We start from the raw sequence: 26,857 nt of genomic DNA on the forward strand, positions 1-26,857 counted from the left end.
ATAACATTAAATACAAAATTAGCACGAAACACTGACACTGGAGGTATCTGTACCTAAGAAGCATCGAACAAACCTAATAAGTCCATAGAAAAGTTACATAAGGTTTAAGAAATGAACAATATAGTTATTAATATCCATAGAAAAATTTGGTTAGTTTTGAGATATTACCAATTTTAGTTATTAATGTCCAGAGAAAAGTTCGATAAGTTTTGAAATATGACCTATATTAGTTAGGTATTTTTTTAAATAGCCTTTTAATAGACATAGGTGTCAGTGTGACGTGCTAATTTTAGGACACCTTGTATATCAATGGTACATTTTAAGTTGTTTGACATTCACATTCAATAAATTAAAACGTGATCAAATCGAGAGTGCGTTATTGAATAAGTGTGGTCGCCAAGAAAGCGACATTTACTCGATCATGCAACACAATAAATTCACCAAAGGTTCTAAAGTGTTTTATCACTACATGCAAACAACTGAGTAGGTTCCTGCGTAGTTTCGTTACGGGAGGAGTGTTTTTGTTTTAACAACCGTGAGACTTCAAAAATGTGATTACAGTGACAACAGACAACTGTAACGTCACACGACATCCCTCCGTCACCACTCCACTGTCGCAGAAACTAACTTAGTTAAAGGTAGACGCTGCGTCTGTGACGCTTAGTTCGAAATGCTACCTTAAGTGCTATCCCTCTCTGTTAAGAACAGGTCACGTAGCCAATTGGAGCTTTTACTCTTCTTACACAATGCGTCACCTCAGGAGTGAACTGAAGAATGTGTCGGGGTCTTCAAAACTATCCCAGAAACGTGAACTCATTGGCTAATACAGGCGCACGTAAATCGCTTTTATTATTCACTAAATCGGTAATACCTAATTTGATAACATATTTTTTTCATTGCACACAAATGTAGTAAGACTTGAAGCCTTTAGGCGTTTTATTTTGTCAACTATTTGAAGTAAAAAATATTAATATACAATGTGTGTTTTCTCCATAATTCTAAATGTAGTACTCGCCCTTAATATTTATACCGCGTGAGACCATAATGAAAAGAAAGAAAATTCTGGATCTCCTGTATCTTTCGCTTTTGCACTTAACTGTTAAACCACGAGAGTCAACTTTACACCATTAGCTGGTTATCTTTATCAAAATCTTACATTTAAAAATATGTGATATTTTTATAAGAAGTGCATGAACTCGTAAACTTTGATATAAAAAGGGTGGCTCAAACGAGCAGTCAATTCAAACGATGGGAAGTGTTTTTCAAAGACGTTTTTGGAGATACTGAGGCTCTTCCGCCAGCCATGGCGCAAATAATACCCCGATCTATCGTTTTTCAGGACACTAAAACGCACAGGAATATAACACGGTTAGCATACTTTACGACGTTTGACATTGTTAATATTGATACGGGTTTCATTTTTGAATAAAAAAACCTCGGATGTATTTTAATTAAAACAAAATAACTATTGTTAGAAGGTTGCGTAATATAGGTACATACATCGTGCGACACATATACGACATTAAAATGTAACATTGTTACTTATTTAACACATCTCACACAAACCGTGTTTACAACCATGTCATGTTTACATAAAAATGTTCTAGCTAATAAATCGGTGCGCGAGCAGTTACATAGTTTTTTGCGTCTCTTGTGAAACGTGCGTCACATTACCACCCTGGTGTTGTGATGGTGTGACAAACAGCCTGAACCCCGTAACAGTACTATTACGGGGTTCGGGCCCCGTAAGAGAATATAAACGTATCGATTTCAATGAAGCGTGTTACATTACCGGTCGTTTCGCCCTTTGTGATGATTTGTCCGTGTTCCGGGGTCCAGGCCCCGTAAGGCCCCGTAGACCGGGCGCTTAGGTGGAGAGGTACAGGCGATGGTAGTCGTTGGCGCCGAAGGCCGCGTTGCACTTGGGGCACTTGCGCTGGCGGGTCTCGTAGCGCGTGCGTAGGCAGTCCCAGCAGAACACGTGGAAACACTTCGTCAGGACTGCGTCCTTGCGTTTCACCTGAGGAACGAACGATGAACACTTAGTTATGTTTGTGCGGTAGATTTATGAAACTGTCAGCTGCAAATCTACTTTTATGCTAGAGTCAAGTTCAGTCAGTCACTTTAATGTTACAGTGAAGTGTTACATGAGTAATAAGAGATAATGGGGTCGGTCGAGTATAAGCAATAGGCGACAAAGGTGATCGAGGTTCTTCCACCGCTTCTTAGCACCGATCGGTGCTATATCGACTGATATGGTGTCCCAAAGTGGGTTTGACAGGTGTTTGAAAGGAGGATAAACGTATAAAGGACTACTCGATCGAACGATCGACTCGATCCATATTAACACTTAATATCATTGGATATTACACTAGGCGCTATCTAGTCGCAAAATTCATCACTAGATCTCTGGAACCTGTTTGTTAAAGTTGGAAAACCACTTGTCTGGTAACCACCAGGCTTCCCTCCGGGGCAAACTTGACCTTCACTGGTTGGGTTTTTATTGGCAATCAAGCTGTAGATCCTGGCTACATGAGTTGCAGCGGTGGGAACGACAGGTGGTAATAGTCCCGTTGGTAACCACCAGGCGGGCGGTCGTATAACACAAGGAAGTATTCTAACCTTGCACGAGGGGCAGGTGAGCGTCTCCTTGTACTCGCGGATCTCCTCGAGCAGCACCTCGTCCATGCTGCTGCCGGCCTGCTCCATTTTCTTCATGCGCTCCGCCTTGCGCCGCAGGATCGCCAGCTCCTCCTGTTTATCAAACTCATTATCTAAATACACTCGGCATCAAATAAATCGCACCTCCCGCCACAAGCACTTATCAAACGTATGTATCCCCATTTCCCACCAACATTGGTGCCATTTGAAAGCCTAGTTCTAAACTTCATTTCATTAAAGGAAGAATTTCGAGAATGCTTTAGTGCATTAAGTTCGCCTTATGTACAAATTTATTTTGGCATTAAAGTTTAAATAAATAAATAAAGGAAAGGTTTTTACCCCAAAAATGTATCTTTATAAGGATCCAGAGTCACTTCTTCAAAAAATAGGTAGTTACGCTATAGCCATTTTTATGACTATAAAACTGTTAAGTTGGGATTAATCGCTATCCATCTGTTAAAGAGGACACGTGAGATCTTTATTTGGTTTTATAACCATAAAAATTGGTCTAATTGATCCCAGAGGTGAGCCCAAAGTGAGGTCTATTTTCAAGTCACATTTATGGTAAATGTCAATCATTTATTTAGAAATGAAATGTATTTTTCTTTAAGGATATTTATTGGGCTTTCAAATAACACCAATATTGTTGGGGTTCCATGATTGTGTCAAGAGAAAATCTTTAAAGTTCGCGTCGCGGAAGGTGCGGTTTATTTGATGTTGAGTGTACAAAAGGAGATACTGACTGACTGACATATCAACGCACATCCTAAACGGCTAAACGTAGGCACTTGAAATTTGGAAGGGACGTAGCTTAGGTATCGTAGGGGTGCACTAAGAAAGGAATTCCTGAAATTCCCACGGGAACGGTCCCCTAAGGGGGTAAAACGGGATCCACGCGCACGAAGTCGCGGGCGGCCGCTAGTTTATTATATGTATCTGTTCTAAACCAATACATATTAGCACCATCTATAAACTGTTTTTAAAGCGCCATGTATGGTTCTTCTTACTTTCTTACCAGACTAACTATAGTAACTAACTAATTCATAAGAACCATGAATGGATGCTTTTATCGATCGGTCGCACGGCCATATTACATTCCTCCCGAGTTTTTCCCCAACAGTATCTTAAATAAGTGGTGGTTATGGAAGAGCCAGGTCCCCTAAGACAGGTATAAAATACTTAAAAGGAGCCCCCTGTCAGAATTTGAATCATGCATCATCTTTTAGCCAAGGGACCGCCCAATGACCCGAGGGAAAGTACTTACTTCTAAGAATAATCATCGATTTCTTGACTACCAAATAGTGTGCCGATAATCTAATGAAGGTCGTGGCTAGTACCTGGATGCGGGTAAAACAAGACCGGCAGTTGTGGAAGTCCGGAAACAGGACAAAGGCTTTGTCCAGCAGTAGACGGCAAAATGACTGAAATATCTAAGATGCAAGCGAGTCTTTACAAAGGTCATTTCAATAGCGATTATTTTTGAAAATTGAACTCACGTGTAGTCTTTTTGTTTTGTACGCTTCCGCTTCGAGCGCGCTCGTCTTCTCAGCGACGACCTGTTGCGCCTCCTTCATCTGCGCGTGGTATTTTTCTGTAACAAAATCATCGATATTATGAAATCATAAAGCAATTCGATAGCGAAAGCGAAGATTCGATATAGATATAGATATGGCTCTATCCAACTTTCTTTTGCGGCAGAGTAACCCTTCCAGCTACGCTATATTATTAGTGGATAGCACGTTAGGCCAGCGGACGACGAGAATAAGGCTACTGTTTCTCAAATTGGCACTAGCGACACTGACACCGTTAGATGGGCTATTGTCTCCTCTTTTCGTATGCTTTCGCACGGATCCGGGTGCGATACAATTACATTTGGATTGTGTCTGGAATTCGCCATTCAATTGGTTTTACCCAGCAGCGGCGTAAGGGGGGGCGGTCCGCCCCGGGTGTCAAGCATCAGTTGGTGACAAAAGTCGCGCAGATTAGTACTTACTGGTGCATCTGCATGACAAAGATCATGATACGATACGGGGGGAGGGGTACAATTGGTATCATTATAGCTGATTCGTACATCTTTCATCTTCGAATCGGTAACCCAAAAATTCTGGGGGCCACCAGACCTGACCATTCTGGGGGGGTGCCATAGTCCCGAGCATGGGGTGCCAAGCCATGCTACGTCGCCACTGGTTTTACCTAAATGCAGCTTGAGGTCGGCGGCGGACTGCGCCGACTCGATGGCCTTCCGCTTGTGCATCTCCATGGCCTGTTGCCGCAGTAACAGTTCCTTCTCGACGGCGGAGAGCGTGGCCTGCAGCAGCCGCTCCTTCTCCTCCAGCCGCCGCGCCACCAGGCCCATGGACTCGATCTGCTGGTCGCGGGTTATGACCTGGAAGGAGAGATTACACTTGAAAATGAAAATGAAATATCTTTATTGCTACTACTACCAGGCCTGTTCATCTCAGCGAGTTTACATCGAAAACAAAACACGCACGATGGCCCACCTACAGGATACTATTCGACAAGGCCTCAATCATGAATAATATTAACTACTTATTTACCTCTCAGTGTCTTGAGGCAACTTAAAAAAGTACATTGAATGTACATTAGTAAATAAAGTACATTGAATGTACTTTTTTAAGTTGCCTCAAGACACTGAGAGTTAAATAAGTAGTTAATATTATTCATGATAATTCATGCTAAATCATGTATTTCCTCCGCCATTTTCCGCAGTTTGGCACCTCACGTCACATCATTTTACCGAAGTCAGCCCTATAGCTTTGGCGCAGTGCCGATCACTGAAGTTTGTCAACAAAATGGTGCTTGACTCTTGAGACAGCCTTAATTACACCATATTGTTAATGACATTGAGCATACATTTTTTAAATACCTTCGCGAAGTAAAACTTCTGTACGTAGTACTTATTATTATTCTGTGCTACTACTATAAAGAAATAACAAAGTTACATGTAGATAGGTAGTTACACATAACTATAAGTTTTAAAAAAAAGAAAAATATAAACAATAAATTGGGGTTTAAAAAGTTACAGTTTAGGTGTAGCAGAAGCAAAAGGTGCCAGTCTCAGCATAATGCTGAGCTATAAACTCAGCGCTGATTTTCAGACTTGATTAACAGAAAAGACGAAAAATCACCGATCATACAAATACATAGTGAAACCCAAATTCATAAACTGGCCAGTGACTGACTAGATCTTGATATGAATATTTCTTATGCACAGTTCTGTATTTGCTTTCCTTACATCTTTAATCCTCAGCTTATTGACTTTCCGATACTTATGAAAACCATGCACTCGTTTAAAATCACGATAAACCCTTATAATCCATTCTGCACCAATCATGTAGCGCTTTACGCCTCTAGCTCTGTAAACTTGCTAATAACAAAAGAACATACAATCCTATTCAGTATTCTATCTTATCTACACCCACAAACCATAACCGTAAAAATATGCACCATTAAAATTATCATTCCTCTCGGAAAAATATACAAACTTCCTACTTTTCACCGGTATATGACTGATATAATATCTCAGCTACCCATTCTAGCCTTAACTGACCCCAAATATGAGTAAAGACAATTGTAACATCATGCACGAATTAGACTATCTATCTAATATAAACAGCTTCTCTTGTTCTATTGATGAATTACGTGACCGATTACCGCCCCTGAAACCATTGTACTCTATAATTAACCAAAATATACGCAGCGTGTATAAAAACTCTGATGATCTGAGTGCAAACTTAACTCTACTCTCGCATAACATTGATATTATCATCCTTACAGAATGTATATTAAATCCTGATATACCGATACCTACTAGGTCTGGTTACTCATCCCACTGCACTACATTCAAAGTTACTAAAAATGATGGTGTGGTCGTCTATATCAATAACTCTCTCCAACATAAAGTTAAAGAAAAGTTCATTTCTGATGCTTCTTGTCTTGAAATCACATTATCTGATTGCATACTATTATGTGTATATCGATCACCTTCAAATAAAAACACAAAAAGATTTCTGGAATCACTTGACTGTCTCCTTAACGATAGAAAATATGATAAAAATGTCCTTATCATAGGAGATATCAATATTAATATTATGGAAAATCATGGCAGTAACTATCTTGAGATTTTGTCAGACCATGGTCTTTCACCTGGACATAAATTTAACACTAGAATAAACAGTTGCTTGGATCATGTTATTACTAACATAGATCCTAAGCTCTCAGCCTCTATAGCCGTTCTAGAAACGACTATAACAGACCATTTAATGACGCTAATTAATATTTATTCTAGCACTAAACAGACCAGTAAAGCCGACACTAAAACCATCACAAACTTCACGGGAGCACTCGAAACCCTACGTGACCTCGAACCCCTGAAATTACTTACACATGACGAACCCGAATACTTGGCCCAAGAAATTATAAATGTAATGACCTCATCGCTAACGAAAAACACAAAAACCATTAAAATCCCACACAATAAAAGACTCCTAAAACCGTGGATCACTAATGGTATCTTAAGATGCATTAATAACAGGAATAAACTTCAAAAACAATTAAAACAGGATCCTAATAACACGATATTACAGATAACATACAGAAGATACAGAAATTACTGTAACAATTTACTTAAGAAGCTGAGAAGGCAATATGAGACTGAACAATTAGCTAAATCAAAAAATAACAATAAACAATTATGGAACACAATCAAGTCTATAACTAACCAAAATATAACTAAATCTAAAAATCAAGAATTAATCAATATTGCAAATTCGGAAAAAGAGTCTTCAAATCTAATAAACAAACACTTTATAAACGTAGGTAAAACACTGGCCGAAGAGATAGTTAATCAATCTGTTACAAACACGAATGAGTCATTAGATTCTATCGTTGACATCTCCTGTAACTCGATTGGTTTTATTGAACCAGATCCCTCAGAAATTAAAACTATCATTATGGGTCTGAAATCAGATTCTGCATGTGGATGGGATAATATACCAACAAAATTCGTAAAATTAGCTAAGAAAGAAATTGTTCCACTTTTATATCATTTGTTTTCACTATGCTTTAACAAAGGAGTATTTCCCCAAGTCTTTAAACGTGCTGTTATACATCCTGTCTATAAGAGTGGGGACAGAGGCAGTATCAATAACTATAGGCCAATAGCAGTACTCAGTGTTCTCTCCAAAATACTTGAAAAAGTAATAAATAAACGTCTTATTAACTTCATTGAAAAATATCACATTATATCTGACTCCCAGTTTGGCTTCCGAGAAGGTAAGAGCACTAAAGATGCAGTCCTGGCCTTGACAAGTAAAATAGCTGATTCGATTGATAAAAAAAAGAAAAGTCTATGTATATTTCTTGATCTAAAAAAGGCGTTTGATACTGTCTCTGTTCCCATCCTTCTAAGAAAGCTCGACAGGCTGGGCATTCGTGGGCCCTTCTTTGCCATTTTGTCTAGTTATTTAAGAAATCGATCTCAATTAGTTAAGCTTGATAAACACATACTGAGTACAGTAGAGCCTACACTGTTATATGGCGTTTCACAGGGTAGCGTCCTTGGACCTACCCTGTTTCTTTTATATATAAATGACCTAACCTCATTAAAACTTGATAATGCATCCATCGTTTCTTACGCCGACGATACGGCCCTCCTTTTCCATGGACAAAACTGGGCTGAAGTATACAATAAAGCGGAAGTAGGTTTACAAGTTGTAATAAAGTGGCTTAAATATAACTTATTAACACTGAACACCGGAAAAACAAATTACATGACTTTCTCTATTTTAAATCGTTTCCAACCACCGACTGACCTTCAATTAACAGCTCACGGATGCAATAACTACCCGGCTACTCCCTGCAACTGCACCGCCTTAACAAAAGTCTCATCTGTTAAATATCTCGGCATATATATTGATCAACAGCTTAACTGGCATAAACAGATTGAAAACTGTACATCACGTGTGAGGAAACTGATATGGCTTTTTAAATATCTTAGGCATGTCTCCGATAGACAACTTTTGATACAAATCTATAAAAAAACCTTGGTGCAGTCTGTCATCTCCTATTGTCTACCCATCTGGGGTGGAACTCATAAAACCAAACTGATCCAACTTGAACGCGCCCAAAGATGCATTTTGAAAGTTTTATTACTAGTAAAACCTACTTACAGTACCGTAAAAATCTATGAAGACTGTAACGTGCTAACCATAAGGGAGCTATACATATTTCTATGTGTCTTAAAAACTCACAAAAACACAACTCCTGATCCTATTATTAATGCAAAACGTAATCCATACAATGTTATTCCAAATTTAAACATCCACACAAATTTGTCACGGAACCAATTTCAGTCTAGATCGATAACCCTATATAACCGGATAAATAGAATACTGCATATCTACAACATGTCCTGTAATGAAGATAAGAAAAAAATTTACGACTGGTTGAAACAGATGGACTATATGGAAACTGAAAAACTATTGATTTGTGAATTATGATCTTAATTAAAAGCAGTGCGTTAATTTCTTATTTCATTCTTATTCATAGAGATTTTTATAAAAATTTGTTTATAACATATTGCTGAGCTTCGTGGAATTGTTAAACGTAAAATTATTAGTTACCTACTCATGTTAGAAATTTTAAACATTGTGAAGAGCAGCTTTATCCTAGGACAAGTTTTTAAAAACTTAAATGGATAAGGCTAATTTGTAATGACAATGTAACATGTGTTTCATAATAAAATATTTGTATTTGTATTGATTGATAACAGGTAGGAAACGGTCAGTCCTCCTGCGTCATATGTATACTACAGAAGGAACAGTGAAAGCGCCTTCAAATTGGAGGCGCGAGGAAGCGTTGCAGTAACGCCATTACTAGTTTTCATACAATTTCTAAAAGTAGTAGCTTTCTCACGCCTCTAATTTGAAGACACCCTAAATGACACGTGTCGTATACACGGCTGACAATGCAACATTATGAAATTGGCATAATGGATTGGTGTAAGCAGATTGAAATGTCAGACGGATATTAAGGTCACGCCCGTGATCAGATTTTCCACCAAAGCGGAGACGAGACGAGAGATATGCGGCGAAGCTGGCAGGTTATTTCCACCGCAACGGAGCGGAAACAAGACTAGAGGAGATGTGAGCTGTGTGTAGCTGTCAGTTTATTCTACGAATCGTATGACGATTTCGTGTGTGCGAGGCGCGAGGAGAAGGCAGCAAGGAACAAGGCGAGGCGCCCGCCCCGCTCGACACATCATCATTATTTCAACCACAGGACGTCCACAACGTAGGCCTCCCCCATGATTTCCATAAATACCTGTTGGTAGCGGTCTGTATCGCGTCTTCCTGCTAATTTTATGAGATCGTCGGCCTGAAACATCGCTCGATCCATTTCCACTGAAACTGAGCGGAAAGAATGTATGGAAATAGCGACGTTTGCAATTTTAATATAAGACGTCCTCATAAATTACACCTTCCTATCGTGACGACATCTTTATATATTAATAATGCGTACTGTATGGCTATTAAGGTTTATAATAGGTTGGACGAAGAAATGAAATCTTTGCCGTTAAATGTTTTTAAAGGAAAATTAAAATCATGGCTGATTGGGAAGGGTTTTTACACCATTAAGGAATACTTTGATGCTTTTAAGTTTCAGTAGTATGTACCCACATGTTTCCTGTTTTGTTGCATGTATCTATTAAATTGCGTAAATTAAGTAGTTGTAAGCTATTTGCATGCCAGTAGTGGTGATTTGTGCGAACTATTTTTATATTGACATCTGCTGTACCGCTTATCAAGCAAATAAATGAATTTTGATTTGATTTGATATCTGCGTATCTTCAGCTACCTGTTCCTGCAGCAGCTGCTTCTCCTCGCGCAGCAGCTTGTGCAGCGAGTTGGCCTTGATCCGCTCCGACATCAGCTTGAAGTTGGCGTCGTCTTTCTCACGTAATTGCTGGATCAGCCGCGAGTTCTGCTCCTGCATGTCCTCGAAGGCCTGCCCGGTTACTTCCATCTCGTTCAGCAGGGCTTCTTCTTCCTGGGGACGAAAAAGCATATGTAATTAGATAAATAGATAGATAAAGTCCGGTCGCCGAGTACATAGAATTTCGTTCAATGACCACAGCTACCCATCCTTATCGCTCGCGCGTAATTATATTGCTGTCGCGCTCGCAAACTCACTGAGGCCGCCCGTCGCACAGTTGCGACAACTCGGCGACCGGACTTTAGATAGAAAATACTCGTATTTATTTGTCTCAAAACAAGTTACATTTAAAGTTTATTTAAAATTTAATAAGGGGAGAAATGATGTTCAAATATTGATGAAAGCCTAAAGACGCTCTCAAACAAGAGGCGTGAGGAAGCGCTGCAGTGGTGCCACTGCACAGTGATACATGCGACTGCGCCTCAAGAAATTGTATGAAAACTAGTAATGGCGCGGCAAACACGCCACTAATAGGAAGGCATCCTAAATTCTAATGCCCTAATCATCCAATTATTGATTAGAAAGATCGCAAGATGAACTTAAAGACAATTTCGTAGCCATAATACCTGAGATCCAGCAAACGGCCTAGAGAAGGCGTGCAACGGGTCGGCGTTGGGCCGCGCACAAGACAACTGCTTCTGTAGCTCGTACTTCTGTTCCTCTAGTTGCTTGATCTTGCGCAACGCGTCTTCATCTGCTAAGCGCCGCTCACGCTTACTTTCCTACAAATAAAATTAAAGCATGAAATAAACGTAAGGATACATTGCAAATGAATAGATGGCGCTGTCAATCGTTTTAACACTCGATTACTGCTCTTTTTTCGAACCTCTTTGTCCTTCTAATTAATTTAGTTGCTAGTCTAGTGAGTGACTAAAGCCTGGTCGGTGAGCACGTAGAATTTTGTCCAATGACCTCAAGCTACCCATCCTTATAGCTCGCGCGTAAGATAAGGATGGGTAGCTTGGGGTCATTGGACAAAATTCTACGTGCTCACGGACCAGGCTTTACACAGGGTCATCCCTTTTGCACTGGAGGAACTTCGAACTCCTCCTATGTTCTTCTGATTAATTTCGTTGCAGGTCTAAATGACAGTTTAACTTTCGCTTTGACCTTCACTGGTTAGGTTAGGTTAGGTTTAGGTCTTCTTGACGGCCAAGCTGTAGATCCTGGTTAGACGAGAGTTGCAGCGGTGGAAACGAGAAGCGGGAATAGTTCCGTACACAGGGCTACACGCGAGTTGCAACGGTGGGAACGAGAGGTGGGGATAGTCCCGAATGGACCTTACTGTATACAGATAGAGCTTATTTTCCTTTGACTTGTACATATTCACTTGTTCCAACATACCTGCGCCATCTTGGCCTTCTGGCGGTGGTCCTCGAGCTCCTGGCGCGACGAGCTGCACCTTGTCGCGTTGCTCTTTGCTCACCCCTTGGACCTTACTACATGCGAATAGAGTACATTTCCCTTTGACTTGGGCACACATTCACTTGTCTCGACATACCTGCGCCATCTTGGCCTTCTGGCGGTGGTCCTCGAGCTCCTGGCGCGCCTTGCGCTCGGCGGCCATAAGCTGCACCTTGTCGCGTTGCTCTTTGCTCACTCCCTTGTACATGTCCAGAAGGAGTTTCAGCTCCTTCTGTTCATTCACCGCTTTCCTGTAGAGTGGAGATGGTGTGGTAAGTATGGGCAGAGTAAATACAAATGAGTAGGTTATCTTCATAGAAACGCACCGAGCGCGGTTTGTATGTGAGCGCGCCAATATACGTATGCGGCGCGCACGCACACACTGACGAAATTCGGCGCAACCACGGCTGGCTCCCCGCTAATCCCCGCTAAATTTTGTCAAGTGTGTGCGTGCGCGCCGCATACGTATTGGCGCGCTCACATACAAACCGCACCCGGTGCGTTTCTATGAAGATAACCTACTCATTTGTATTTACTCTGGTATGGGCGCCAAATAACGCTCAGTTCACAGGAAAATCAAATAAGGGCCTCCTCTAAAACTTACGCGGGTGTCAGCTCCAGTTGTCCTACACGAAAATACAAGCCCACTCGCCGCGTTTGTGGCTGTCACACGAATGCGGGCGATCTCGCGACTTTTAGTGGAGGCTCCAAAGGTTCATTACCATAAACTAAAGCTACTATACCATAGATTAAAAGTACTCTCATGAAAAGGGCTATTATGCAATAACAGTTATTGTCAAACAATGTATAATGAATACTTTTGAACTTTTAAAAAGAAGGCTGGCGGAACTAGCCTCTGGTAAATAATACAGGTCGTCGTGTGTCAGTGGATACTGAATGAGGCGATGATGATGAACATTAAAATAACATTTCAAATGTATCGAATGCAAAAGTTAAAAAAAGAGCAAAACCTTTATTCCAGTAACGTTTGGGGTGATTTTGGGTTCCAGCTGTTTGCAGTTGCAAAATTTCGAGGGTATACGTAAAACTATAAAACTCATTTATTTTTGCAAATAGGCTTTGAAAAAGCACTTTTACACGTCCCAGTATTAACCCTACCTCTGCTTCGGGGAATTAAATGGGCCAGTGCTGAGAAGAAGCAGCGCACGAAACTCAGTCACTATTGTCAGCCTCCTTTTCAAGGGTCACAGTCTTTATAGTTTACAGTTTTTTAAGGGTTTCAAAGTGACCGTCATAGCTTGCAGAATTGCTAAAATCAAGTGGCAGTGGGCGGGGCACATAGCTCGTAGAGACGATGGCCGTTGGGGCAGAAAAGTTCTTGAGTGGCAACCACGGGCTGGAAGACGTAGCGTGGGCAGGCCTCCTACTAGGTGGACCGACGATCTGGTAAAGGTCGCGGGAAGAGCCTGGATGCGGGCAGCGCAGGACCGTGCATTGTGGAAAACCTTGGAGGAGGCCTTTGTCCAGCAGTGGACGTCATTTGGCTGAAACGAACAGTCTTTATAAATACCGAAGTGCTGGGTACGAAGTATAGAGCTTGGTACCAACTTGAGCTGCTGCTTGAGCTCCTTGATGATCTGGTCCTGCTCCTGCAGCTTGGCGCGCGCGTGCTCCTTGCCCTTGGCCTCGGCGCCCGCGCCGCTGCTGCCCTCCGACCCCTGCCGAACATACCCGAAGAGTTACGACCTTTATATGCACAGACGACAGCACACCAGGCATTCATTAATAAACTGAGAGAGCTAAGAAGAAGTTGTTTACTTTATGCTCCCGAGCTCCCGTCCTTACAGTGGGACGTATTTCCATGGTAAGGATCCAACCCACAACTTCACTCATATTGGATTGAATCCTTTTTATGGATATACGTCTGTACTTATAAAGGTTGGACCAAAATAACGCGTGCAGCCCGCGTGCGTAATGGCGATCAATGCGATTACGTCTGATCGTCATTGCCAGCGCCATTGCACTTGGACGGCACGCGTTGGTTTGGTCAAACCTTTACTTACAGTCAGCGTCAAATAGTTCGTGACGCACAAAGAGGGCAAAAGTTGATAACCCAACCTTATTCCAATAGGCTAGTTTCTTAAAAAAAATATGCCCATTTTCACCATAAATTCCTATTTTTTAAGTGACCCCTATGGTAACACATAACAGGAATTTTGTTTTCATAGGGGTCACTTAAAAATAAGGAATAAATGGTGAAAACGGGTATTAGTCCGTCAAATTATTATTATCAAAAAATATTGTACACATATTTTTAATTGTAAAGCATAAAAGTAATTATGGTGCGTTGAAGTTCCGCGTGACGTCACGCTCACGACGTCATGCGCCTCTTCTGAACTATGGCGCGCTTCATCTCATTCAATTTTCGTTACTTTCAAAAAGTGAAAAATACATGTCGATTATTTTTAACCCATTAGAGGTCAAACACAAAGTACAAATATATTTTTAAAATTTTCTTTATTTTCATATTGAAATCAGAGCAAAAAAACATAAGATACAAGAAAATGCTGAAAAAAAGTTAGTTTCATGAAGTTACAGGGGTGTACTCAATTGGGTACAATGACCTCCTAAGTATGCTAATTTTCAAAATGCGCCTTTTCAACCAAAAATATTTTAAGGGACTTCTTATACTGCCAACGCACTGTTGAATGACAGAGAACTTACCCCAGCTGTTTTTCAGTTTTTATGGTATATTTTCCAACAGAATTTTGAAGGAAAACTATCAACTATGTGTACAGCCGGGCGAATTTACTTTGTTTACTTAGCATATCTCTCCATCTAGTGACCAGTAAAGTACAATACACTGTCTCTCGAGGTAGCTTGTGGTACTCTGATAGTACCAAAACCCGTAAATAGGGTTATATAGGAATCCCAAGTGTATTGTGTTGATTGGATACTGATATGATTGTAGCCAATAAAAATATCATAATGATAATGTGAAGCGTCGTAGTTCTATCTATTGGATATAAAAATATGGTCAGTATTTTTTTTTCAAATACTGTGCAAGTTTGAGGCCCTTCAGCTCTTCATAAAATATAGCAAACTTATCACCATAGACTTCACGATTGAAGAATTACGACTTTTGATTGGGTGCGGATTCAGAGCGGATTTGTGGGAACTTATCGTCTTTTTTTTTCACGCCAGCGGTTCATTATCGCTGTCGTCCTATAAACTGCCTTTGCTTCCACTATCCCCTCTGTTCATAAATACCCTTTAGGCCTCAGCCTCGAACTTAGCGGGCAGCGGGGCGGGAGCGGCGGCGGCGCTGGAGCGGGGCGGGCAACGCAGACCCGTTCTCGAAACAAGCGGGCAGCTCGCGCGGCGCTTTAGCGGCGAAGTGTTGTGTTCGGGGTTGTGTTGTCGAGATATTTGTTTTTATTCGCAAACGAAATGTCTGAACAACGGCGACAATTTTATTTCGATTCAAATTTATTCCTAACGCTCGATTTATTGTGGGCAAAAGAAGGAGTGCGCTCTGCCCGCTCGTTGCCCGCTCCCTCGCCGCTGCCCGCTCGTTGCCCGCTGCCGCCCCGCTGCCGCGCCGCTGTTTTCGAGAACCGGTCTATTTGATTTTACGCATAAGATCCTGCCGCTCCCGCGCCGCCGCCGCCGCCGCCCCGCTGCCCGCTAAGTTCGAGGCTGAGGCCTTAGTACGTCTTATGGTATGAAACAGGCCGCCATATCGTCTTTTTCAGTCAAGGTACTTGTATCAGGTGGTACAATTATTACCTTAAATACATTTATCGTCAATAACTATCCTGTAAATGGCTCCAATAATTTCTTCAAGTACCTTTTAGCTCTTTTGAGCTGTAAAATGTTACAAAAAAGCAAAAAATAAATACAGTTTTTTTACTTACGCATGTTGTCATTGTACCCAACTGAGTACAGTAACTATTACATGACCCTAGTTTTATTTGAGATGTAAATATTATATTATATTGTGCTTTATAACTTACTCTGATATGTATTCTAAAGTAATTAAATAAAGAAATAAACTTTTGAGCAGTAATTGTTATAAAAAATTTAAAAATTAAACACCTACCTCCACTACGTTTCAGTGACACAACTTCAACTGATACTTTTTATCAAAAAAAGTCCCACTACCCGCGTAATTTTTGTCAATATACTTTAATAGTGTCATAATGACGTAAAATAACAAGTCAACCCATGTTAATTTTGTGAGATTTGCAATTGACACGTAAAAATATAGCTGTACCCATTTGAGTACAGTGACCTCTAATGGGTTAATAAGTTAATTACTAATTCAAACTCTAGCTTGCCCAGGAAATCTCCCTATCGTAATAAGGACATGAGTTGCGAACTTATTGGCTACTTTGGGTGTCACGAACTATTTGACGCTGACTGTACAACCACGTAAGATGCCCAAGTATTTGCCTTGATGTGCTGACGTCTGTACTAGGGAGGGTGATATGGCTGATGATGACCGGGATACGTCAAGCAGTTCTTTGGAGATGAAACCTAACAGCTAACACGTCCACAGCGACATTGATACTAGGTCTCGGAGGTCAGGGCATGCACTGGCCTTTCTAAATAATGGGATTTGAACTAGGCGTAGTTTTAGTAAAACGTTTACGATTCCTTGCGTTAACCTGGTATTCCTAATTCTAGCCGAAACCTTAGTCGATTATTTACTCTTAAAGAATGTTACAAGAGAATTACCACCACCAATACTTAAAGCACCAAACAACTTTTGGGAATAGAATTATAAGTCTAGCTAGGTTATTAAGTTAGTAGTTTTAATAACACCAATGAACTTTACCCCAAATTGATCGTACTTGTTAGATGCAACTAGGAAGTACAGGTCTAGCGAATATCCGAATCAGTGTCTGAGGTTATGGGAGCGATACGGGAGTGTTTTTGTGACGTCAAATGTCAGCGAGACTTCAGATGTGGAATTGTGTAAAGCAATCGTTATCATTTGACAGTTCATAACGTACGATTATTCTGTCAAACGCTTTGTTTATAGATGACCCACGCTGAACTGTCCCGCCAAACTCAATGACAGGGGGGCGCTACCATCGTTCAACTTTATGGTTTCCAACATGGCAAAAATCGGAACCAGCGATTCGGTATTGACGGTGGCGCCCCGCTGTCAATGTCATCGATAGGACAGTTCAGTATTTTGGAACTATACCTGACTTTATCGTACGTTATGAACTGTCAAATGATTACCTACGATTGCTTTACACAATTCCACCGCAGATGTGCTTTAGACTTGTATGCTCTGTCACATCTTATGTCACCTCTCCCGTACCGCTTCCATATCTCAGACACTGATTCATTTATGCGCTAGACTTGTAGTTACTAATTATATAGGTATTAGTAATGTATGTTTGCATGTATATTGAGATCTAATAACTAAGACCAATACAACAGACCATTCACCATGAATTCTAACAAAATAACTACATTTTAATGTGATAGTAAGTAAATTGTTAATAATCTGTGGTAAATGACTGATAGATAGATGTCAGAACTAGTTTTATGTCATTAGATACCACTTGCCCACGACTTTCTGAAAAGCGGCAAGAAAATAAGCAGAAACGAAACGCGGCGTTGCTCATGTTCAAATTGTATACATTTTTAAATAAAGTCCATTACAAGCGTAGCGTTTAGTTACTGCTGGTAGCGGTAAGTTCGCGGCCAAGCGGTAATTAGCGATGCCAAAACTCCTCTTTTTAATTGAGTCAGTAAATAAAAAACTTAGTAATTTGCATTTTGTGACAAAATTAGAAAGTTCAAATTACTGATTCTTAATATAGGCTGGAGTACCGCACTCGCACGATTTCTATGCCGCAAGTGTCGCCACTTACACAACGTATGTTAACGTGACAAACGAGTCTAAGCACTATCGACGTTACACTAAATATAATTTCCCAGTACTCACTACAGACTACTCGTGCCACTCTGGCTTACCTCGGGATCGGGTTCTTCCTTTTTAACGGCCAACGGTTTTTCCTCAGTGGCTTCAGTCCCCGCCACGCGGCCGGCCGAGTCTTCCATCTCTTTCCGCAACTAGGCAAAACATCAAAATCCAAATCTAACTTTATCATGCTGCCGTTCTCTCGGTGTTCCACCGTACAACGTCTGTTGTTATACAAATCTTCACATAATTTTCGCGTACGACAGCAATATTGTCAACTCGACGGATCGCAAACGATGGCGACGTATGACAGATGTCTGTTTCGTGGCATCCCTTGATGAGTGACAGAGATGGATAGTGCATACATCGACATCGTTTGTCGCCGGAGGACGTCTCATATGTCCGCGCCTGTGGTGACAGGGGACTGGTAATTCGCACAGGTGTAGGGATGTTGCGGATGTGGACTTTTGTGGACGATTGACCGTAACATCCCTGCTGCCGACTGATCAATATAATATCGGCACCCTGACAACACGCCGATAGTCATGGTCCTCAAAAATATCTTCGTGCTACGAAGTACCAGACGACGGAATTTTGTCTGAGCTACTTCTACACCACCGCGGGTCAATGTAGAAAACGTCGTTTCCCAAATTGACCCGACAGGGAATAGTCGCATCACTACGTCAAGGCGAGTACATGCTAACTCGCCCGATACTACTGTACTACACAGACATGAATTACCTTCGAGCCTGGAGTCTCCGCTGGTCCAGTGAACTATAAAAACCTGTGTGGAATCAATAGTCAATAATATTCCACGCAAGAGTAGCGTGTAATACCTTGTTAAGTTCTTGGCTGGAGTCCTTATACTTCCGCTTATATCGGTGCACTTCGCCTTTTAGTTGCTGGTTGTGGTTCTGCAGCGAGGTGATGAGGTGGCGCATCTCGCGGTTGATGGGCCCGGTCTGCTCGTTGGCGGCGAGATTCTGCTCGAATTCGATGCGCAGCATTTCGTACTCCTTCCTCAGCTGGCCGAGCACGTCTTCCAGCTGGATCATCTCGGCGCGGAGAGCCTTTTGGCGCGCTAGCTCCTCGCTCTGAAATGGTTTTGACATTTTGTTATTAAATAGCAACAATAGTAACAGACGCAGGTCGTCCGTGGTAAGGACAATCAGTTCAGGTGGGGATTCTTGGATGGCTCAAACTTGGAGTGCAAGTGTGGTTTTGTTCCCTAGTCGACGAAGCACATAATGTCGTGCCCTGCGTGCAGTTGTTTGGGCAAACTTTAATGAAGGCTACTGACAACGCCACTCTCGTGGCGGAGTTTTGGGCTGACACTGTGTGTGTAAGTTTGTTGTCGACACGACAAGAAGAAATAACAACAAATTATTGAAAAAATATCACATCAACAACTATCTTCTGTAACAGACATATCCAAGAAAGTATTGGGACCTTAGGTACAAACAACACTATCTTACCTAATTTAGCATAGATACTTAGATTAGTGTTGTAGAGTGGTTGTTACATGAAATACAAATTATACAAGTGCACGTTAAGTTGAGAAATGTTTCCTCCTTCTCCTTCGGTCATAAGTTTCGTGACATCACATTTCAAAATCTAATAAGTACATCTAGAGGTACTAATATCGTAATTTGAAATATTAATTAAACTAAAAAATATTTCCAAATTACTTAATTTTAATGGAAATAAAACTAATTTCGGAACTGCTGTTTTAATTTAATAATTTTTCGATGTAAAATTGCAATACATGTGACGTCACACTTTTTGGTGTCTCAGAAATGTGACCACCTGTGACAAGGACGGGGGGGGGGGGGGGGGGGGCTCAAAAAATCATGAAATTCGTGTGACGTACTTTATGGATGGCCCCTTAGTTCTCAACTAAGACAGGCCACATAACTTAGTAAACAGTTACATTTAAAAAAAAATAGCCCTACTTATGGCGCGTAAAAAATGTCCAGTAGAGTAAAAAAAAACCCGTAACTAACATAATATGGTTGTGCAAAAAAACGGAATTTTTACTTCGAATAATAAATAATTTAAGAGCAGCCATGCGATACGATATCACCGTTTAGCATAAGAGGTCACCTTGCGCAAATCTGTCTACTTAAGATGGGCATATGATTTGAATAATTGCACCTTTCTTACGACGCATATCCTGTCACAATAACGAGACAGGGATCTGCATTTCAGTTCAGCAAACAAAGATAAATTATACTTTTGGAATACTGTTGTATAATGTAGTAGTGTAAAGAAATCAACAGCATTTTAAATGCATAAAATGTTGTCGATTTTGTTTACCACTAAATTCAAAACGAACTTAGTTAACTTTTGATCTAAAATATACTTCATCATCATCAGTCTTTACCAGCATCCTTACGCAAGTAGGTAAACCGACAGTCATTGGACGCTGCCAGTCATTGGACAAAACAACCCTTGAATTTTCTTAAAATGAATATTCCTTCAAATACAATGAATATTCCTACAAAAACCGCCCTTTTATCTCCATCAGTCAGAATCTCTCAGTTGTTGGAATAGAAATGCACTAACTGACCTATAATATTTCGTTCGTTCGTTTCAGCCAAATGACATCCACTGCTGGACAAAGGCCTCCCCCAAGGTTTTCCATAATGAGTTTTCTATAATATTTACCTCCATCATTTCAATCTGCCTCATGTGCAGGTTCTTGGCGTTTTGGAGCTGCAGCCTTGTCTCGTCGAGCGCCGTCTTCATCTGCATGGACTCGTTGTACAGCACCGAGAACTGACTCTGCAGGCATTTGTACTCCGTCGTCTCCACTATCACAGACTCTGGCAGCTGGCGGATCTGGAAAATAAATATTTTTCTTATTATAACATACATGGCATATATTTTATTGAGGGTGCACGCGCCTCTCTGGAAGGCTCTGGTAAAGACAAGTTACGTTTGTAAATATAGGGTGCGCGGCTAGCTCAAGGGCGAGCTAGTTCATGAACGAGCTAATTCACTCTCGAGCTACCTCAAGGGTGAGCTAGTTCACGAACGAGCAGCTCAGTCACTAGCGAACTAGTTCACGAACGAGCTAACTCGCTGGCGAGCTAACTCACTAGCGAACTAGTTCACGAACGAACTAACTCACTGGCGAGCTATAGTCTATCCAATATAGCTTGATTAGAATGACAGCTGTCATCAAAAGTAACGACATAACTTTGTAGTAGCGATCAATGAGAGCTAAATATTGGCGGACAAGAAATAATTCACGTCTGACCTACAAACAATATTTTCGACGACAGTGCTTCCAATAAAAATGATAATTTCGTGTAAATGCAGCGTTAAATTACACTAATAAGTAGTAATTCGAAATCATAAAAATCAAGCTAGAGTATTAACGACGTCTCTACAAGGTTATCTCGAGTTACAAAAATGTTAGTGTTGGGACATATCGACAAATGTCATATTAAATTAAAACTATTCTTTTAACATAATATTTAACAATTTTTTTTTCTAACTAATTTTTTAACATATTTAAGTCAAGTTATACGTTTTTCTAAATGTTCACTATTAAAAACCAAAAAACATTTCATTTTTAAATAATCAAACATCGGAAATCAATCACCGGTAATTTTTTGGGTATTCATAGCACCGTTGCTCTAGAAGAGATGCCCACCGCCTTCTAGCGAGAGGAAAAAACCACTGAAGAACACTGATGGTAATGACTACGACTTAGGTTGTACATCTACTTAGGTTTACTGTCTTTAAATTTAAATCATAATTGTCATTTTTATGAATAAAGATATATGAAGAAAAATTGGGTGCATTTTTTCATATCATTTTTTCGAAAACTTATCGATACATCTATGTGAACCGTACGAAACATACACATCACTAGTCACATTCGTTTGACAGCCGTCATTCTAATCAAGCTATATTGGATAGACTATAGTTTATGACCGAACTAACTCACTGGCGAGCTAGCCCAAGGGCGAGTTAGTTCACGAACGAGCTAACTTACTGGCGAGCTAGTTTATGAACGAGCTAACTCACTGACGAGCTAGCCCAAGGGTGAGTTAGTTCACGAACGAGCTAACTTACTGGCGAGCTAGTTTATGAACGAGCTAACTCACTGACGAGCTAGCCCAAGGGCGAGCTAGTTCACGAACGAGCTTACTTACTGGCGAGCTAGTTCAAGGGCGAGCTAGTTTACGGGCGAGTTGCTCCTTGGCGCTGGCGGGGAGTGCGGGCGGGTCACTACTCACGTCCATCTTCAGCTTCTCGAGCTCCTTGAGCGTGTCGCGGTGCTGGCGGTGCAGGCGGTCGAGCTCGGCCAGGCGGTTGGTGGCCAGCTCGCGCTGCTCCTCCAGCTCGGCCGCCACGTCCTCCAGCTTGGCGCTGGCGGGGAGTGCGGGCGGGTCACTACTCACGTCCATCTTCAGCTTCTCGAGCTCCTTGAGCGTGTCGCGGTGCTGGCGGTGCAGGCGGTCGAGCTCGGCCAGGCGGTTGGTGGCCAGCTCGCGCTGCTCCTCCAGCTCGGCCGCCACGTCCTCCAGCTTGGCGCTGGCGGCGGAGTGCGGCGCGGGCCCGGCGGCCGGCGCGGCGCTGATCGTGGCGCCCGACTGGTGGTAGCTCTTCAACTTCTCGATGGCCTCGGCGAGGTGGTTCTCCAGCTTGTCGTTCCGCGACCGCACCTGTGGAAATTGGAGATGTGAGTCCTGGAGGTCGTTACTTGTTTCGCCTAAAGTTTCGTGCCGCAATTAATACGCACATAGACAATGGTTGGTAATAGCTTTTGAAGAATACAAAGGGGAGAGAGACTACAGAGGGGTTAAGTTTAAACCAAGTAAGTAATTTCTTCATGAGCCCACATTAGAGGAGACTGACTGATCTGAGACCACAGATGCGTTTAGTTCAAATCATTCATTTCATACCTTCATGAGCTTGCTGCAGGTCATCGATCTGATTCTTCAGCCGGGCCACACACAAAGTCATGGCGTGGTCTTACTAGAGTACAGAGGCGGTTAGTTCAAGCCATACCATCATGAGCTCGTACTGCAGGTCATCGATCTGGTTTTTGAGCTCTGCGTTCTCTGTATCCCGGCTGTTGGCAGAGTTCTGGATCGTCATAGCGTGTTCTAACTCTAGACTATAGATTATTACTTTAAGCCATACCTTCATGAGCTCATACTGCAGGTCGTCAATCTGGTTCTTCAACTCTGCGTTCTCCGTGTCCCGGCTGTTGACGGCGTCTTGAAGCCGCGCCACACGCAGCGTCATGGCGTGGTGTCCCTCGTGCAGCGCCGTGCACAGCGCCTGCAGCCGGCGCGACTCCGCCGTTACCTCCGCGTTGGTCGCACGCACCACCTCATCGAGAGCCGGCGCGGGCGCACCCTCTGTGGCAAAGATCATCAAGGCTGCTCAACCTTTTGAGTGGATACAGTCGTTAACGACGGGCCACTTACATGACATTTCCTATTTCAGTTAAGTACTCTTAGGACAAGCGCAATTTAGCGCTCACCAGTTAGCGCCACTGTAGAGTAAGGTCCTGTCACTTGCTAGTAGCGAAGACAGTGGCACCAACTGGTGAGCGCGAAAGTGGTAGGAGGACTATCGTATTTGCACTCATCAAGATGGCGCCACTGTAGAGTAAGGTCCTGTCAATCGCCAGGGGTGCCAACTGTTAAGTATAAAAAAGATAGCCCTCATTATTAAGATCAAACCATACCTTGTGCAGAGCACTTAAAATTCTTTCTGGGGGCCTGGGGTTGAGCAGACTTACAGCAGATTAGACAGCTCTAGCGCTCAACTAAGAGAGTGCCTGAGGTATGGGAGCAGCACGGGAGGGGTGATTTTGACATATTATAACGTGACACTGACAGAGCATACAAATTTTGACGTAATAAATATCATTCTCTGCACTGAGGCCAAGCGCTAGAGCTATGCAATATAATACTTTTTTTAATGGCTTCAGAAATAACTGGCGTCTAGCCTGGGAGAGGAAAAGAGGAATGAAATGGAAAAGGCTTTCATTCAATCAGGGATCCCACAACTTTATGTCATTGGCAAACTTTGTAAGCCATTCAATGGGGTGTATTTGAAGAACAGTTGTTTTGCTTATGTCTAGTGTTTCAAGAGACACAGTGGAGTTTGAATAATTGCCCCAAATATTGAAATTACTATTCCTGCTTGAATATTATTATTCCAGTTATCTCTGCGTAAATGTTGCTGCATGTGTTGTCTGAGATATATATTATTACGGATTCTATGCGACATAAGTTCATCTCAATAACAAAATGGGCAACATTGTATCATCATGCATTATGTAAATAAAGAGCATTGAGTGAGTTTTTATTGTTGGAGGACATCTTGTATCCTAATGTTTAGGTTTAACATTATTTTACATGACATGTTTATTTTCTGTGTAACTGATTTAGACTTTTTTGCTATAACCAAATTTGACAACAAGGAATTAGCTTCAGCCCATTATAACATAAGTATTAAAATGATAAATAGACAGTTATGCGTACCTTCGCCTTCTCCCTTTATAGCGCGCCATATCTTATCGTTCCGCTGCTGGAGCCTGTCAAACGCCTGGAGGACTTTTGCCACTGCTCGTTTGCTCACTTGTACTCGGTTCGCTAGCTGAGCGTCAAGCTCCTCTTTGTCCCACGTCGACAATTGCATTAAAAACGAAGTGGTCGCTTCATTTTCATCTAAAAAGTTAAATGTCTTTTTCTTGATACTTATAACTATGATTGTACTTTAAATATTTGTATAATGTTCAGTTATTCGTTTAATTTAATCATGATAGATGCCTATAGCGGCTTGTGATTCATATAACCTAAACTTTCATAACATCTTGATTGAGATTAACAATTCACTTTTAATTAAAGATTAAAACAGGTACAACTGTGTGAGGAGCACTTATTTATTTGCTATGATTTTAGCAAATATTTTTTTCTTTAAATCTAACCAAACTGTGTAGGATTATGCAAAGCCAACACTGAACACTGTGAACTGTGAAAACTAACCACAAATGCATTTTTGACTCAATTGAACTATGAAAATATGTGATTAATAATAAATCATAAAAAAACAAGAACTTACTTTTATTTTCAGACTCATCAGCAGTCTCAGCATCAAAACGTTGCAATAGAACTCTGATATCCTCATTTAGCAGATTCCAGTAGCGATTCACTACACAAAGAACCGCATCATCTTGTGTTTGCCGTTTTTCTAGCTGTTCTATTCGAGCCCGAAGCTCCGCTTCACATCTGTGGCGTTGTTCAATGCGCTACAAAAACAAAATTATTATTAAAAATTCCTTGTCTCCAGTAAAAAACATTTAATTGTGAAACAACAAAAGAACATAAGTTTATTAAGATTGGAGTACAATCTTCATGAAAATAATTGAAATATTATGTTCAATGCTTATTAATAATAATAATAATAATAAATAATTTATTTCAGACTTTCATCCATAGTTTGTTAGTAGGGATTAGTGAGTTGACCTCAAACACTAAACAGTTGATGAACAGCTGATTGTTGTAGATGTTACATTAAAGCAATCTATTTAACTAGTTACAAAAATCTTGTAAATAGATCATTCTTATTAGCAAACAATACCCAGTTGGTACATCACCTGTGCCAACTTCTTGTTCTGAAACTGTAGGACTTTGATGTCCATTTCTTCCAGTGTGGAGACGGGCCCGATGAGATGGGGTTCAAAATGAACTTTCTTGATAGCAGGCTGGCTACTGCCATTGCCGCTCTCGTCGGCTGTACGCTTCGACATTTTAACCTGAAAACATTTACTTTTATGTACTTAGAACAACAATAATTAGGCCTAAACACGAAAAGATGCTATTGATCCTAGACAACCCGAACAAATTAAAATGATATGAGGTGATAAAGGGAATCCTTGTAATCAACGCTCACACAATTTTGCCGAGTCCTACATACCTGCTTGTCAATATTGACAATCTGGAAAGCTGAATTTTAGTTCCAATTAACAATACCGCTGCAGATACAATGTAAGTAACTAAGTAAATCGATCATTTTGCTAATTATTTACATGAATCAAGCAAATTATTTCATAAAACAACCAGAATTTCGATTTCCCAAACCACCTTAGCTCCACCCTCCACAGATAAAAAATAATAGTAATAGTGTGGCAAGTATCGATATTTTTCTCCTGTTGATTCGATATCGATATTGGCGGAGAAAATAATACGGGTAGATTTTATTAACTTAACGAGTGTTATTACTAAGCGTTGGAGAAACCAGCTAATGAAGGATCTAGAACAAAATTATTTAAAGTATATAACTTGAACAATGTATCACTTTCCAGTATATAAATTATAAAAAACAGAGAATCAACTGCAAGAGCGCCATCTACATGATAGATCTTTTTATTTATTGATTTTAGTGTATTAATTTAGATATTTTTTAGCATTCTATGATGAAAAGTTGGCTGATAACATTATAGCGACAGAAGGATGATGGCAGCTAGCTAGGCGGAGGCGGACCTAAAACAAGCCCTACCACCAACCAGAGTAGAATATTTTGCCCCTTCTGAGAATCGAACCTGAGACCTTTGGGTACATCTGACTGGAGAAAGGAGGTCATCATCATACAAAATGTTACTATTATTTTTTCATGTAATTTTTTTCACTTGACAGTCAATGGTCAACAGGCAGAAGGCGTGGCCTTTACAAGTACCGCCTTTCTCAAAAGGCCACTTTTGCCTGTCTGTCCGGTCCGGAGTTTGGGGGAAACGGAAGCTACTACCCGTTCGCGCTAAGTTTGCCTGTCCGTGGAATGCGCGTCCCCTCCTCCAACCGCGATTAAACGCAATTTGTTAGTGATTAAACACAATTAAGT

General features: G+C 41.1%; 1 protein-coding gene across 1 annotated transcript; it reads right to left on the reverse strand.

Annotated features, from left to right (window-relative positions):
• Positions 1-770: 770 nt before the first annotated feature.
• LOC135071988 (E3 ubiquitin-protein ligase Bre1) lies at positions 771-26,128 on the reverse strand. The gene is made up of 17 exons (XM_063965901.1): positions 25,937-26,128; positions 25,617-25,775; positions 25,082-25,268; positions 24,502-24,687; positions 23,147-23,367; positions 22,402-22,665; positions 20,654-20,827; positions 18,823-19,080; positions 18,040-18,138; positions 13,651-13,760; positions 12,179-12,332; positions 11,244-11,399; positions 10,540-10,731; positions 4,855-5,047; positions 4,158-4,252; positions 2,623-2,754; positions 771-2,020 (listed from the first exon to the last, which is right to left on the reverse strand). The coding sequence occupies exons 2-17, from the start codon at positions 25,767-25,769 to the stop codon at positions 1,868-1,870; spliced, it is 2,727 nt and encodes a 908-aa protein (XP_063821971.1). The 5' UTR covers positions 25,770-25,775; positions 25,937-26,128; the 3' UTR covers positions 771-1,867.
• Between the last annotated feature and the right edge of the window lie 729 nt (positions 26,129-26,857).

This window comes from Ostrinia nubilalis, chromosome 5, assembly GCF_963855985.1.
Source record: "Ostrinia nubilalis chromosome 5, ilOstNubi1.1, whole genome shotgun sequence".
NCBI classification, from domain to species: Eukaryota; Metazoa; Arthropoda; class Insecta; order Lepidoptera; family Crambidae; genus Ostrinia; species Ostrinia nubilalis.

Bases quoted from the DNA above. Each gene is read 5' to 3' on its own strand.
- LOC135071988 (XM_063965901.1), bottom strand. From the start codon at position 25,769: ATGTCGAAGCGTACAGCCGACGAGAGCGGCAATGGCAGTAGCCAGCCT. The intron at 25,269-25,616 runs GTGATGTACCAA...TTGTTTTTGTAG, and splicing joins AGAACAAGAAGTTGGCACAG to CGCATTGAACAACGCCACAG. The intron at 20,828-22,401 runs GTGAGTAGTGAC...TTTATTTTCCAG, and splicing joins TCGAGAAGCTGAAGATGGAC to ATCCGCCAGCTGCCAGAGTC.